The 14,392-nt window shown below is 36.7% G+C and overlaps 1 protein-coding gene and 1 pseudogene across 2 annotated transcripts; both read left to right on the top strand.

Annotated features, from left to right (window-relative positions):
• Positions 1-444: 444 nt before the first annotated feature.
• On the top strand, positions 445-4,278 carry LOC104725647 (uncharacterized). The gene is made up of 13 exons (XM_087450575.1): positions 445-836; positions 913-1,366; positions 1,446-1,962; positions 2,103-2,143; positions 2,240-2,308; positions 2,411-2,511; positions 2,625-2,703; positions 2,886-2,984; positions 3,061-3,129; positions 3,218-3,279; positions 3,360-3,441; positions 3,779-3,873; positions 3,998-4,278. Exons 1-13 carry the CDS (start codon positions 526-528, stop codon positions 4,128-4,130), a joined length of 2,112 nt encoding a protein of 703 aa, XP_087306701.1. The 5' UTR covers positions 445-525; the 3' UTR covers positions 4,131-4,278.
• A 5,655-nt stretch (positions 4,279-9,933) lies between these two features.
• LOC104725552 (uncharacterized) lies at positions 9,934-13,386 on the top strand (annotated as a pseudogene). Its single transcript, XR_015557315.1, has 10 exons — positions 9,934-10,536; positions 10,673-11,126; positions 11,206-11,870; positions 12,005-12,045; positions 12,178-12,246; positions 12,389-12,489; positions 12,579-12,657; positions 12,854-12,952; positions 13,127-13,195; positions 13,285-13,386. The product of XR_015557315.1 is annotated as an uncharacterized LOC104725552 (transcript).
• Positions 13,387-14,392: the final 1,006 nt, after the last annotated feature.

The raw sequence follows: 14,392 nt of genomic DNA, 5'->3' as shown, positions 1-14,392 counted from the left end.
ATTGATTATAATTTTGGATTCTTCTACATTCCACAGTTTGCATGATGAAGCTTTTTCCTTCGACCATAAGTTTTTGAATATTTCTTTAGTGTTGTAAAGAAACCAATAACTTGAATTAGGAAAAATCCAAAATACAAAACGAAAACTGTGAGACTATATACCAAGATAGCATTGATTTGATGAAAAAAAAAAAACATATCAGCCACGGATTATGAGGGTGAGTTGGTTGCCGATCATTCGGCTTGAATAGGCACGGATTATGAGGTAACACTATAAAACTTTTAAAAAGAGAAGAGAATGTGCTTATGGACTAGAGAGAGTTGTGGACAGTTGGTTAACAGCAGTATCTTTCTTACGTATTATAGATTTTTTTCGAGTGATTGATTGTCTATTTGTGTCTGCCTAGGCCTAATCAATATAGAAAGCCGTTTCAATTATTGTTATAGGAAGCGAGTGAGACAGTCATCTCTCCATATACATATAGTCAAACCGAATCCTCATTAATTTTGATAAGATTTTCCGACCATGGTTAAGCTTCTTCAAGCTAAAGTTGACAAGGAGCTGCTGAAGAAGATGCTAGAGATAGAGCAAAGTCAGGAGCATCTAATGCAGGAGATGTCTAGGCTTAAGGTTTCTACGGCAGAGATTAGGCAGCCATCGCATCCAGCCTTGAGGAAGAGCGATGCCTCGTCGTTGCGCAAGGAGATCCTTTTCAAGGATTCGATGATACAGAGAGCACCTGCCGGCAAGTTCACGGAAAAGCAGTATCTGAATATTTTGCAGTCCATGGCACAATCTGTTCATGCCTTCGATCTTAATATGCGAATTATCTTTTGGTGAGTAATAATTTCCATTTTGTAAATGATATTCATGGATAGTGTTACATTGTTCCATTACATGATTTGTTCTCAGGAATGCCATGGCAGAAAAGCTTTATGGGTACTCTGCTGCAGAAGCAGTTGGGCAGAACCCAATTAATGTTATGGTAGATGATCGGGATGCCGTCTTTGCAATGAATATTGCTCAGCTTTGTTCCAATGGAGAGAGCTGGACTGGCAAGTTTCCTGTCAAGAGCAAATCAGGGGAGAAATTTTCAGCTGTCACTACCTGTTCCCCCTTCTATGCAGATGACGGTTCTCTTATTGGGATCATTTCTATCACCAGTGACATAGCACCGTATCTGACCCCAATAATCTCTTTGGCTAAATTAAAGGCGCAAGAAGTTGAACCGAGCTCTAGCCCTGCAAGTAATAATGGTTTTGCATCTAAACTTGGTTTGGACTCTAAAGGAACTGTTATATCAAAACTTGGCCTTGATTCTGCTCAGCCTGTACAAGTTGCTATAACATCGAAGATATCAGATTTGGTTTGTTCAATTGTTGGTTTCATATTCTCACTTTTTATCTTGGTGTTGCATGTTATTGACCAGTGCTATCAAATTGCAGGCATCAAAGGTGAGGAACAAGGTCAGGTCGAAAATCCCAGCAGGTGATAGTAGTGTTACACTGCCTGATGTTTCTACCCTCACTGACCACAAGGACGATGCAGCATTAATAACGGGTACCACCTCACCAAGGGGGGATTTTATCCAGTCTCCTTTTGGTGTATTCACATGTAACGATGAGAAGCCCTTCGAAAATTCCAATCATGAGAGTGAGGGAAAGCCAGCAATCCACAAGGTTCTCACCTCAAAAGCGGAAGAATGGATGGTAAAGAAAGGTTTGTCATGGTCATGGAAAGGGTATAAGGAGGACGGTTCAAAAGGAAAGCCTACTCATTCTGTATGGCCTTGGCTGCAGAATGAACAAGAGATAGAGAAGTCTCACCCGACTAATCCCTCTTTTGGTGTTCAGTCTGAAACTCATGCCTCGGAAAGTAATAAGCCTAACAATGATGAGGCTTCTAGCTTGGAAGATGAAATTTTGTGGGATGATTTGACAATCGGAGAGAAAATTGGACAAGGTAAGGTACTCTCTTAGACAGATTATCTCGTTTGCCCGGCCAAATCTGTTCTCTGTTCTCTATAGTATCATAAATTTTACTAAAGTTTATGTAATTGTCTCAGTTCTGCTAACATGCTCCAGTAATTTTCTATTTTAAAGGCTCATGTGGAACTGTCTATCACGGTCTCTGGTTTGGATCTGTACGTTTTATGCTTCTGGTGTATGCATGCATTTGTTGATTTGTTCACGCTTCCATTATGACAAAATAAATTTCAGAGTTGCTAATGTCACTACAGGACGTAGCTATAAAAGTGTTCTCTAAACAAGAATATTCAGAAGAAGTCATACACTCTTTTAAACAAGAGGTGCAGATTTTGATCTTTTATCCATAATGATTGCTCTGAGTGTAGTTTTGGCAAAGGATTTGATATTTTTATTGGTATTGTTGCTCGTTTTTAACTGCGAAGGTATTGTTGATGAAAAGACTTAGACATCCTAACGTTCTGCTGTTTATGGGAGCTGTTACTTCACCTCAACGTCTCTGTATAGTGTCAGAGTTCCTTCCACGGTTCGGTCTCATATATGCACTTTGGTTACTACTATCACTTTCTTTGTGTTTTTTAGGCCTTCGAGCCATAGCTCTTATTTATGCCCCTAATCCTCCGAAGGAACAATTTGCAGTAGAAGTATCTTCCATATACTGCAGAGAAGTACGTTAAAACTGGATTGGAGGCGGCGTATCCGTTTGGCCTTGGACATTGTGAGTATTAGTTAACATTCTGATTTTTCCATTACTATGATCATTGACATTTGCACATTGAAAAGTTTCCAAGTATGAGCTTCTCTATCTATTTACCTCTTTGTATTTGTCTTCTGATTCTTCATTTCCACTATGTTTGACTCAGTCACGGTACATCTCATACTCCATTATTATTTACACAGGCCCGCGGTATGAACTATCTTCACCGCTGTAGTCCACCCATTATCCATCGTGATCTGAAATCGTCAAATCTGCTGGTAGACAGGAACTGGACCGTTAAGGTAAGATATTCTTCTTGAGATGCACTTGGTTTCCTCTAATCCAGATGAATAATAACTTACCAGGACATCTCTACAGGTAGCTAACTTTGGTCTTTCACGTATCAAGCATGAAACGTATCTAACCATCAAGTCGGGGAAGGGAACGGTATATAACCTAGATCCTTATTGATTATAATCCTCTTTATAGCCAACCGCTCAAAATGATCTTGATTGGTTTTTCACTTGTTATGCAGCCTCAATGGATGACACCAGAAGTTCTCCGAAATGAATCTTCTGATGAGAAATATATTCTCGTGTTATGTTTGGTTAAGTTCCCTTGTATACTTGTTTTTCCAGCCTCAAGTGCTAACTAGCTCTTCTCATTCCTTTGTACAGGTCTGATATCTACAGCTTTGGAGTAGTACTATGGGAGCTTGCCACAGAGAAGATCCCATGGGAAAATCTCAACTCCATGCAGGTATCGTTTTTGAGCGATAGAACGATGAAAGAAAGTGTCTCCAAGTGACGATTTGTCCTAAAAATATTCTATTTGAGCAAATTATATTTAGAAACATGTTTTGATCTATATATTTAATGATTAAAGATACAAGCAGGGTGAGTTGTGCTGGTTGTGTATATAATCTAGTTATACCTTGAAACAATGTTATTTGCAACACAGCTTATGAATTTGATGTCTTATATCCATCGCACTGACTAATCTGCTTGTCTAAATTTTTTCCATTCAGTATCATATTGCACTGATCCTCTTGTATAATATGCAATGCACACACACTCTTCCTTTGAAATATATGTAGGTGATCAAAGCTGTGGGGTTCATGAACCAGAGGCTGGATATTCCAAAGGACATTGATCCTCGTTGGGTCTCATTAATGGAGAGCTGTTGCCACAGGTAAATAATTAACATATATATACCTTTACTTATTACGGTTCTCAATTGATCTAGATGTTTCTATATATTTGACTAATGCTGACATTAAATTCGTTTGACTATTTTGGTTTGTCCCACATTGCAGTATTACAAAGCTGAGACCCACATTCCAAGAACTGATGGAGAAACTAAGAGACCTTCAAAGAAAGTATACAATGGAATTCCAAGCAACTCGTGCTGCGCTACCTGCTGGCAACTCTCTTCTCAAGGACAACTAAACAAGAAAAAGTTGACCCTTTCTTTCTCTTATTCCTATTGGTTCAAAGGGAGTCTTCCCCCCGTTACTGTACCAAATTCATTGAGGTTGCTCATCTTTCCATCATCTTCTGACACAAATGTTGAAAACTATTAGCTAGTGAGGTTGACGGCTCTGTTTTCTGACACTGGAGCTGTGATCAGATATGCATAATTAATGCTTAGTGCTGACCAAGGCCCATGCGTCTCCGGCTCTCATCACTAAACCATTGTAACAGCAAGAGCAGGAAAAAGACTGAATCCCGCTCGTGTCTTGTCTCAGACTCTCGGGTGAGTTTGTCATCTCAAAAAGTCGCCATATATATCTTCCAACAACAGGTGAGTGAGCAGGACCTGTGCTTTATAGCTGATAACCTTTCCAACAAATTTGGTTGGCTTTTACTTTTGTAAGTCTATAAAATGTTACATTAGAAATCTATCATCGCATCTAAACTTCTAAGAATAATAACTTAATTAAGTGTGAAGTTTCTTTTTTGTGATGAGTATGTATGTATCTTATATTTCAGTTCAGAATAATAATGATTTGATAAGTTTCTTTAAATCCTTGATGTATGTTATATTTCAGTTTAGTATTTGTATGTATCATCCAAATACTAAACGAAGCCACCTTTAGCAATAGCAACAAGTTAGCACTAGGCCACCAGCATATATTATATAGAAAGAACATTTGAATAATCCGATGGACCCATCCCCGAGTCGATCACTCTATTCAGTATTCACTAACACCAACTACTACTGTATCAGTAAATATGGCAGTATGTACATAACTTTAGATTCATGTAACATGGTTTGGCGACTACGTTTTATAGGGGGGTTAACATAATAAACAAACAAAATAGAAGGATGTAGAATACAATAGTATTAGTAGTTGTTTCTGGACGGTCAACTTTTCTTAAAATTTCATTCCCGAGAGAGAGAAACATTGTTGTATCTTTGTTAGGGAGCGAGAGAGGGAGACTGTCATCATCACCATTCATCACTCTCTTTGGCTAAAGAGAAGGCACCAGTGACATAGCACCGTATTTGTTCATAATTACAGTATTATAATTCCTACTTAAAAATATCTCACAAAATAGTAATGCACATATAACAAACAAACAATATAAAACTATGTATACATCAAACAAATTAAAATACTCTAATCTTCTAAAATAATTGGTATAATGGGATTATAATATGATTACTTGGGTATAATCCAACAAGAATATGAAATAATAAATGCTTTAAAACTATATACATACAATTATTTCACCATATCCAAAATAAAACTCTAATAATATGGACTAAACCAAATTTACACTAATAATCATACTATACCAACAAAGTTATGATTATCAATATACTAATATACATCAAATATTAATTTACCAATAGTTGCGGGGACTTATGTTTTTCTAATTTGTTGAATTTTATTGCTAATATGTTGTAGACAATTTGTGGGTTCGAATTGAACTTCAATTCCTTTATATGACTATCCATTTAATTATACTCTTAAATAATATATAATTCTTAAAATAAATAAATTTAAATACAAAGCCGTGTATAATATACATATTATTTGTTTCTTCTTGCCATCACTCTATTTGTTTATCTATACATACAAAATATGCATGTCAAATTACAAAATATGCATGTCAAATTCAAAAAGATGTATGTAGTTTTACCAAATAATTGTAATATTAAAAGTAAATATTTTCTCAAACAAAATAAACACTTGATCAAATTTTGTAAGATATTTGATCAAACATGTATGCAAAAACTAAAAAGACATATGTACACAAACCCTAGCACATCTAAAACACACACATGAACACTACAAATTAAACGCTAGTACTAGCTTATCAACTATATGTTAATTACTTGAAGATTAAGACTAATTTATGATGTACTTTATTTGTACAACATTATAATTTTTTTTTTGTCGATTAAACCCTCAACCATGGTGTTTTGAGTGAGTGTGACAATCATTACTCAATCATTACTCTTAATATATAGTTCCTTAATATACAATCAATTTTGTTTCATCTTTGTCGATACATTTGAGATTATGAACTCTAACTACTTGGATTTCACTGTCCACCGAAGCCTGGAAAAGATCCAGCGGGATACTTCTATGATGGCTTTCTCACCATGTCTACATAGACTATCTTCAGGGAGATTGAGTACCAGAGCAGAAACAGTCCCAAGTTCATTGAGTATTCTAATCAGTTGCAACACTGACTCAAAATGCTATGGCTAAGGGGGAGCATTATTTGTTATTGGAGAGCCTTCTTCCTGTAGCACAATTAAGACCTTCACTGGAGTTGGTGGGATCTACACCATAACCAGGGTTTTGGTGCGAGTAGCAATGGGGATTCCAGCATAGGAACTGGAGTGTTGGTGTGATGTCGACACTGAGAGGAATTTATAAGACCTTGTTCAACTCTAACTAGTACACTTATCAATTAGGCCGATGTTTACTTAGGAAGCTAGCTCCACTAGCGTGTAAATGACTTTTTTTGACTATTATTATGATAATTATAGTCCTAAGTTATGTGCAACAACTCTCAATCAACAAACCCTTTTATAGATTAAACGATCGAATATTATTATATTCTGATAATAATCCATGATGTAATTTAATAACCAAAACTCGATTTAATTGTGTTGGTATTTTCCAATTAAATTATCTACTTAGTTTAATAATTAAATCAAACAAAAATCTAACAATCTCCATAATAATAAAAGGGAAGTACACATCATTGTTTTGTAGACTATATAATTTTAATAAGTTGGTTACAAATAAGTTATACATTAATGATAGATTAATTGGTTACAAATAGATTATACCAAAAATCTTCAAGAAAATATTCTAAAGAATCATATCATCTAATATACCATATTAATTTCTTTTATTAAATTATTCATCAAATAAAATATTTTGATATCTAACTTAATATATTAATTTTTTAACTATCATTATACTTCACTTTTTATTTATATATATGAGTCTATTTTGTGAAACAAATAAATTATCATATTATTTATTATAATTAAAAAATAGTTTTATTTCCGGATATACCATAAGTTTAATTTTTAAAAACAAATATAAATGGTTCAATCTATAAATATTCAAGCTTTAGTAATATTATTCTTTAAATATAATTTCTATTGAATTAAAATTTTTACTAAGTAACGGATCAAAATTTGAATATTTAAATTTAAATTACAATATTATGTCTTATAATGACATTCAAGTCATGATTTAGAATATATATTGTTGAAATAACTTCACATATATAACATAATACTACATATTAAAATCTTATTTTAAAATATAAAATATACAAAATAAAATTTAACCAGTGTTATAGCAAAAGTAATTATCTAGTATCATTAATAATATAAAACTTACTTAATTATCTAGAACCATCATATTTAGCTTATGATTTTATTGCATAATGTTTTATCCAAAAAAACTTTTAAAAATAATTACATAAATTCTATTTTTTATATAAATTATAATATAAATAAAGTGAATTTTAACACGGGTTTAATCTAGTTTAATGTTAAATACAAAGACATAGGGCTACACCAACTCCACCGATCAATTCACGAATATACATGAGTTTAGTTTTAATTAACGAGCCCAATTCACACCATTACACAGCACCACATTCACTCACGTGAACATGATAACTTTACCACTTTAATATCCGGTTTAATAACCAAACAACAACAACAGCATCACGATTCACTTCCCATCACACAACCTATAGCGCTATGGTTTTGTGGACTTTAATTACAATAGGCATTCCCGGTTGTTCCAGCTCTTCTTCACGATAAACACTAATTAAGCACCACAGATTTCAGAATTCAGTTTAATAAACAACTCCAATCAACTTCCCGTTCCCACAGAGACAAGCTTCGGTTTAATAAACAAAACAACACAACTACGACACGAGTTAAGTGTAGCAATACCTTGACGACAACACTGGTTCTCGGCTCTAGTGGTTACACAACAGCTAGAACGGCTAGGTGGACGACTCCGCAACACAGATCCGCTGTTGTGGTCACTTCCTCATGATTCAGAAATCAAAACCAAAAACAAAGCAAACCGGTCTAAGACAACGTCAGAAACTTCATGTGCAAGCTACAAAAGAAACTTAGGGTTTCCTTACCCTTAACGACATCCCCGATGGACCAAAACTGCTCCGGTGACAGCTGCGGTCATCCGGTGACTCATGGTTGCAAGTTGCAACCTCCAGTGGCTACTCACGGTGGCGGTGGTGTCGAACGGCAACGATCTCGCTTCTCACGTTCTCGGATTCCTTCAAGCACAACACCACGAAGGAACGACAACAACGACGGTGGACTCCATCACGGAACGACAACTACAACACCATCTCAATACTGATCCATGATGAGATTTGCTTTGGTCGAGATTTCTTTCATTCGTCCAAAAGGTAGACGGCGATATGGCCAAAATACGCACAATGCTAAGTGCTAAACATAAACCCTTGTCGTTTAGCAAGATGTTGGGCCCTAATATAGAAACATGTTTTGATCTATATCCATAATGATTAAAAGGTACAAGTGACTAAGTGAGCTGTGCTGGTTATATAATCTAGCCATACTTGAAACAATGTTTTTTGTGACACAGCCTATGAACTTGATGTCTTATATCCATTGCACTGACTATTCTGCTTGACTAAATTTTACATTTTGATCAGTCTCATATTGCATTGATCCTCTTGTATACACTCTTCCTTTGACATATATGTAGGTGATCAGAGCTGTGGGGTTCATAAACCAGACGCTGGAGATTCCAAAGGACATTGATCCTCGTTGGATCTCATTAATTGAGAGCTGTTGGCACATGCAAATTTATTAGCATTTTATTAGATCATTGTAACAGCAAGAGCAGGAAAAATATCTCGTGTCGAGTCTTGTCTCAGACTCTCGGGTGAGTTTGTCATCTCAAAAAGGTCGCCATATATATCTTACAACAACAGGTGAGCAGGACCTGTGCTTTATAGGTTTATAGCTGATAACCTTTCCAACAAATTTGGCTGGCTTTTACTTTTGTGAGTCAATAAAAATGTTACATTAGAAATTTATCATCGCATCTAAACTTTTCAGAAGAATAAGTGTGAAGTTCTTTAACTTTGTGGTGAGTCTGTATCTATCTTTATTTCAGTTCAGAATAAATCATGATTTGAGAAGTTCCTTTAAATCCTATATAATTCGATATGAAACCAAAAATACATGAATTGGTACGGTATATCATCCAAATACTAAACGAAGCCACCTTTAGCAAGATATAGCAGCAAGTTAGCACGAGCATATATTATATGGAAAGAACAGATGATCATAGAGAGATAGAAGAAAAAAATAAAGTATGGTTTTGAATATAAAAAAGAGGTGAGTTAGTTAGACTAATATTTCAGCCGACGTACACGAGCTTTTTTTTGTAGATAGCGATTACAATATTGTAGTTGAAGCGGTGGAGCGGGGACTTCGAACTAATTTTTCTAAATCAATAATACTATATGATATAATCCGACTACGGACCCATGACCGAGTCGATCACTCTATTCACTAACACTAACTACTACTGTATCTGTAAATATGGCCGTATGTACATAAATTTAGATCCATGTACATTAACATTGGTTTGAAGACTACGTTTTATAGGGGGTTAGGGTAATAAAGAAACAAAATATAGAAGGATGTAGAATACAGTAGTATCTTTCTTAGTAGTACACTAGCTAGTAGTTGTTTTCTGGACGGTCAACTTTTTCTTAAAATTTCATTCCCGAGAGAGAGAGAGAGAGAGAGAGACATTGTTGTATCTTTTTTAGGGAGCGAGAGAGAGGGAGACAGTGTCATCATCATTCATCACTCACTCTCCTTAGTCAAATCAAATCAAAATCCCTATTTTTGAGTTTTGACCACCATGGTTTAACCTCTTCAAGGTCCGATTCAACTCGCGCGATTCCCCGATTCAATTCTGATTTCGGAGGGTAGAGTTTTGATTCCGGTGGTCTGGTGAAGTAAGGGTTTCCGTTTTCTGACCGCAATAATGGAGAATCCACCTGTAGAAGAGCTGCTGAAGAAGATGCTTGAGCTAGAGCAAAGTCAAGACCATCTTAAGCATGAGATGTCGAGGCTCACGGGGCTTAGGCAGCCATCGCATCTGATGCTGCCGGGGCAGCCGTCGCGGAAGGAGAAACGACGTATCCAGGGTTCCATGAGTTCGAGAGCTGGAGTTGGTGGTGGCAAAGAGCCATCGGCAGGGAAGTTCACTAACGAACAGTATTTGAATGTTTTGCAGTCCATGGCTCAATCTGTTCATGTCTTAGATCTAGATACGCGTATTATCTTTTGGTAAGTAGTTTATAGCTATAACCCTTTGTTGGGAATGATGTGGTTTCATGGATAGACGCTTTGCATTGATCATTTGTATCTAGTGCTCAGAGTGCTTTGTTCTCAGATTGCTATTCGATGGCATGATTTGTTCCAGGAATGCCATGTCGGAAAAGCTTTACGGGTACTCTGCTGAAGAAGTAGTTGGGAAGAACCCACTTCATGTTATCGTAGATGATCATGATGCTGCCTTTGCGATGAATGTTGCTCGACGTTGTGTCAATGGGGAGAGCTGGACCGGCGAGTTTCCTGTCAAGAGCAAATCAGGGGAGATCTTTTCCGCTGTCACTACGTGCTCACCCTTCTACGATGATAACGGCTCTATTATTGGGATCATTTCTATCACAAGTGACATAGCACCGTATTTGAACTCGAGAATCTCTTTGGCTAAACTTAAGGCAGAAGAAGAAGAAGAAACGAGTTCTATCCCTCCAAGGAATTGTTTTGCCTCTAAACTTGGTTTGGACTCCAAAGGAGCTGTTATATCGAAACTTGGTCTTCATTCTGATCAGCCTATACAAGTTGCCATAGCATCAAAGATATCAAATTTGGTTAGTTCATTTCTAGGTTGCATATTCTGACCTTTTTATCTTGCTGTTGCATATTTTTTGACTAGTGTAAAAATTGCAGGCATCCAAGGTGAGCAACAAGGTCAGGTCGAAAATGCGAGCAGGTGCCACACTCTCTGAGGGTGGCAGTGGGGATAGTCATCATTCAGATCATGGTGTCTTTGGTGCTACTCTCTCTGACCACATGGATGGTGCAGCTTCAAGTGGTGCTAGCACACCGAGAGGGGATTTTATCCAGTCTCCTTTTGGTGTATTCACATGTGATGATAATAACAAGTTTCCTTCAAAACCCTTGAAATATTCCAGTGTTGAGAGTAATGGAAAGCATGCAATCCATAAGGTTCTCACCGCAAAATCTGAAGAATGGATGGTAAAGAAAGGCTTGTCACTGCCATGGAAAGGGAATGAGCAGGAAGGTTCAAAAAGAAAGTCTACTCATTTTGTATGGCCTTGGTTACAAAATGAAGAAGAGAAAGATAAGTATCACCAGGTTAATCCCTCTGCTGGTGTTAAGTCCGAAAGCTATGGCTCTGACAGTAATAAGCCTACTGACGACGAGGCTTTTAGTATGTGGTCTTCCTCTATAAATGCGAACAGCACAACCAGTGTTTAGTAGTTGCGGAAGTACCAGCAGGAGTGTTATGGATAAGATTAATACAGATAGTGATTGCTTGGAATATGAAGTTTTATGGGATGATTTGACAATTGGGGAACAAATTGGACAAGGTAGTTTATTTCACAAACAGATTATCATGTTTGCTAGACATTTTCATTCTTTATAACATCACACAGTTTACGAATTTATGTGATGTTTCTGTCTCTGATCTGCTAATATGCTTCAATAATTTTCCATTGTACAGGTTCATGTGGAACTGTCTATCATGGACTCTGGTTTGGATCTGTACGTTTTTCACTCCTGGTGATATTGTAGAATCTGCATTTGTTGATTTATTCACACTTCCATGGACCATGGTAAAAAGAAAATTGCAAGTTCAGAGATCTGGCTTACTGAGAGTTGCTAATGTCACGGCAGGATGTAGCTGTGAAAGTGTTCTCCAAACAAGAATATTCAGAAGAGGTCATAAAATCTTTTAGACAAGAGGTACTGGTTTTGATCTTTTTGTCCACCATAATTGCTCTGAATGTAGTTTTGCCGAAAGAAATTTGACATTTTAATTGGTGTTTAGTAGAACCAACATCCAAAAATTCCAAGTTATATATATTGGTCCTGTTTTGCTTTGAAGGTATCGTTGATGAAAAGACTTAGACATCCTAACGTTCTGCTGTTTATGGGAGCTGTGACTTCACCTCAGCGTCTCTGTATAGTCTCAGAGTTTATTCCACGGTTCGGTCTCATATCTTTACATTCTTTGTGTTTTTGGGCGTTTAACTGTTTAAGCCATAGCTCCTAATCATCTGAATTACAATTTGCAGTGGAAGTCTCTTCCGTCTACTACAGAAGAGTATATCAAAACTTGATTGGAGGCGGCGTATCAATATGGCCTTGGATATTGTGAGTATTAGTTATACATTAATTAGACATCTTATTTTTCTATTTCTGTGATCATTGACAGTTGCACGAAAATTCGATTTTCTAAGTATGAGCTGCTCCATTTTGATTAATTCTTTGTATTTTTCTTTTAAACATTCTTCTATTTGACTCAGTCACCGTACATCTCATACAGCATATTAAATGATTCTTCGCACAGGCTCGTGGTATGAATTATCTTCACTGTTGTAGTCCACCCATCATACATCGTGATCTGAAGTCGTCAAATCTGCTGGTAGACAGGAATTGGACCGTTAAGGTAACATGTTTATCTTGCAAGAAGTTTGGTTTCCCGTAATCAAGACGAACAATGAATTTCCATCTTCAAATTGATTATATAGCTTTTTAAAACGAAATGAAGATTAAAATATCATTTTACGTGAATGATCCCCAAACCAGAAAGGTCGTCAACTTACAGTGACATCTCTAACAGGTAGCTGACTTTGGTCTTTCCCGTATCAAGCATCAGACATACCTGACCAGCAAGTCCGGAAAGGGAACGGTACTTAACCTGGACTCTTTTCGATTTGAATCCTGATTTATAGTCAGCCTCCCTCAATGATCATGTTTGGCTTTGTACCTGTTTTGCAGCCTCAATGGATGGCACCGGAAGTTCTTCGAAATGAGTCTGCTGATGAAAAGTATATTCTTGTATTCTGTTGGGTCAATTCACTTGATTACTTATTTTTCTAGCCTCAATCGCTAACTAGCTCTTCTAATTTCTCGAGACAGGTCTGACATTTACAGCTTTGGAGTAGTACTATGGGAGCTTGCCACAGAGAAGATCCCATGGGAAAATCTCAACTCGATGCAGGTATTGTTTTTGAGCGATAGAATGCTGAAAAGAAAGTGTCTTTAGCTAACATATTTGGGCAGAACTTATTTTTAAATAACATGTTTTGCTCTATCAATGGAGCTGAACAATAACTAGAATCTGTAAGCCAAAACATATAGTCTAGCCTTACTTAAAAACCAAAAATTTCATTATCTCTACGAATTTGATGTCCTATATCAATCGCACGACTATTCTGCTTACGAAGAGATGCATATTTGAATTATATGCAGGTGATTGGAGCTGTGTGCTTCATGAACCAGAGGCTGGAAATTCCAAAGGACATTGATCCTACTTGGATCTCATTAGTCGAGAGCTGTTGGCACAGGTAACTAACATACTGAAAATCGCCTTAGCCTTGCTAGAAGAATATATTATTATCTTTCTCCTTGATTTATATATTTCACAGCTAATGGAGACATTAATTTGTGTTTCTATTTTTTTTTGTCTCACATTGCAGCGATACGAAGCTAAGACCCACATTCCAAGAACTGATGGACAAACTAAGGGACCTGCAAAGAAAGTATGCTATACAATCCCAAGTGACTCGTGCTGGGTTACTTGACAACCCTCTCCTCAAGAACAACTAAACAAAACAAAAGTTGACCCCTTCTCTCTTATACCTTTTTGTTCCTTGACGCACTGCTATGGTGGTCTGCTGATGTCTTTTTCATCATTGAACAAAAGAGTAGAGCTGCTTCAGAAATTTTGCGCGGTCTAATTTCCCTGCAGTGAAGTACATGAATATGCAGTCCAAGTAGAGACAGACACCACACTCTCTAAAGCCAACAGCCTCGTACTCAACGTCAATGGAGCCATTATATCTCTCTTCTTGGACCTTCTAGCTGGAAAGTGGGATGTTCGCTA

Source organism: Camelina sativa, chromosome 1, assembly GCF_030686135.1.
Source record: "Camelina sativa cultivar CO46 ecotype springtype chromosome 1, ASM3068613v1".
Lineage (NCBI taxonomy): Eukaryota > Viridiplantae > Streptophyta > Magnoliopsida > Brassicales > Brassicaceae > Camelina > Camelina sativa.
The sequence above is the reverse complement of the archived record's forward strand: the minus strand, read 5'-3'. Positions and strand labels throughout refer to the sequence as shown.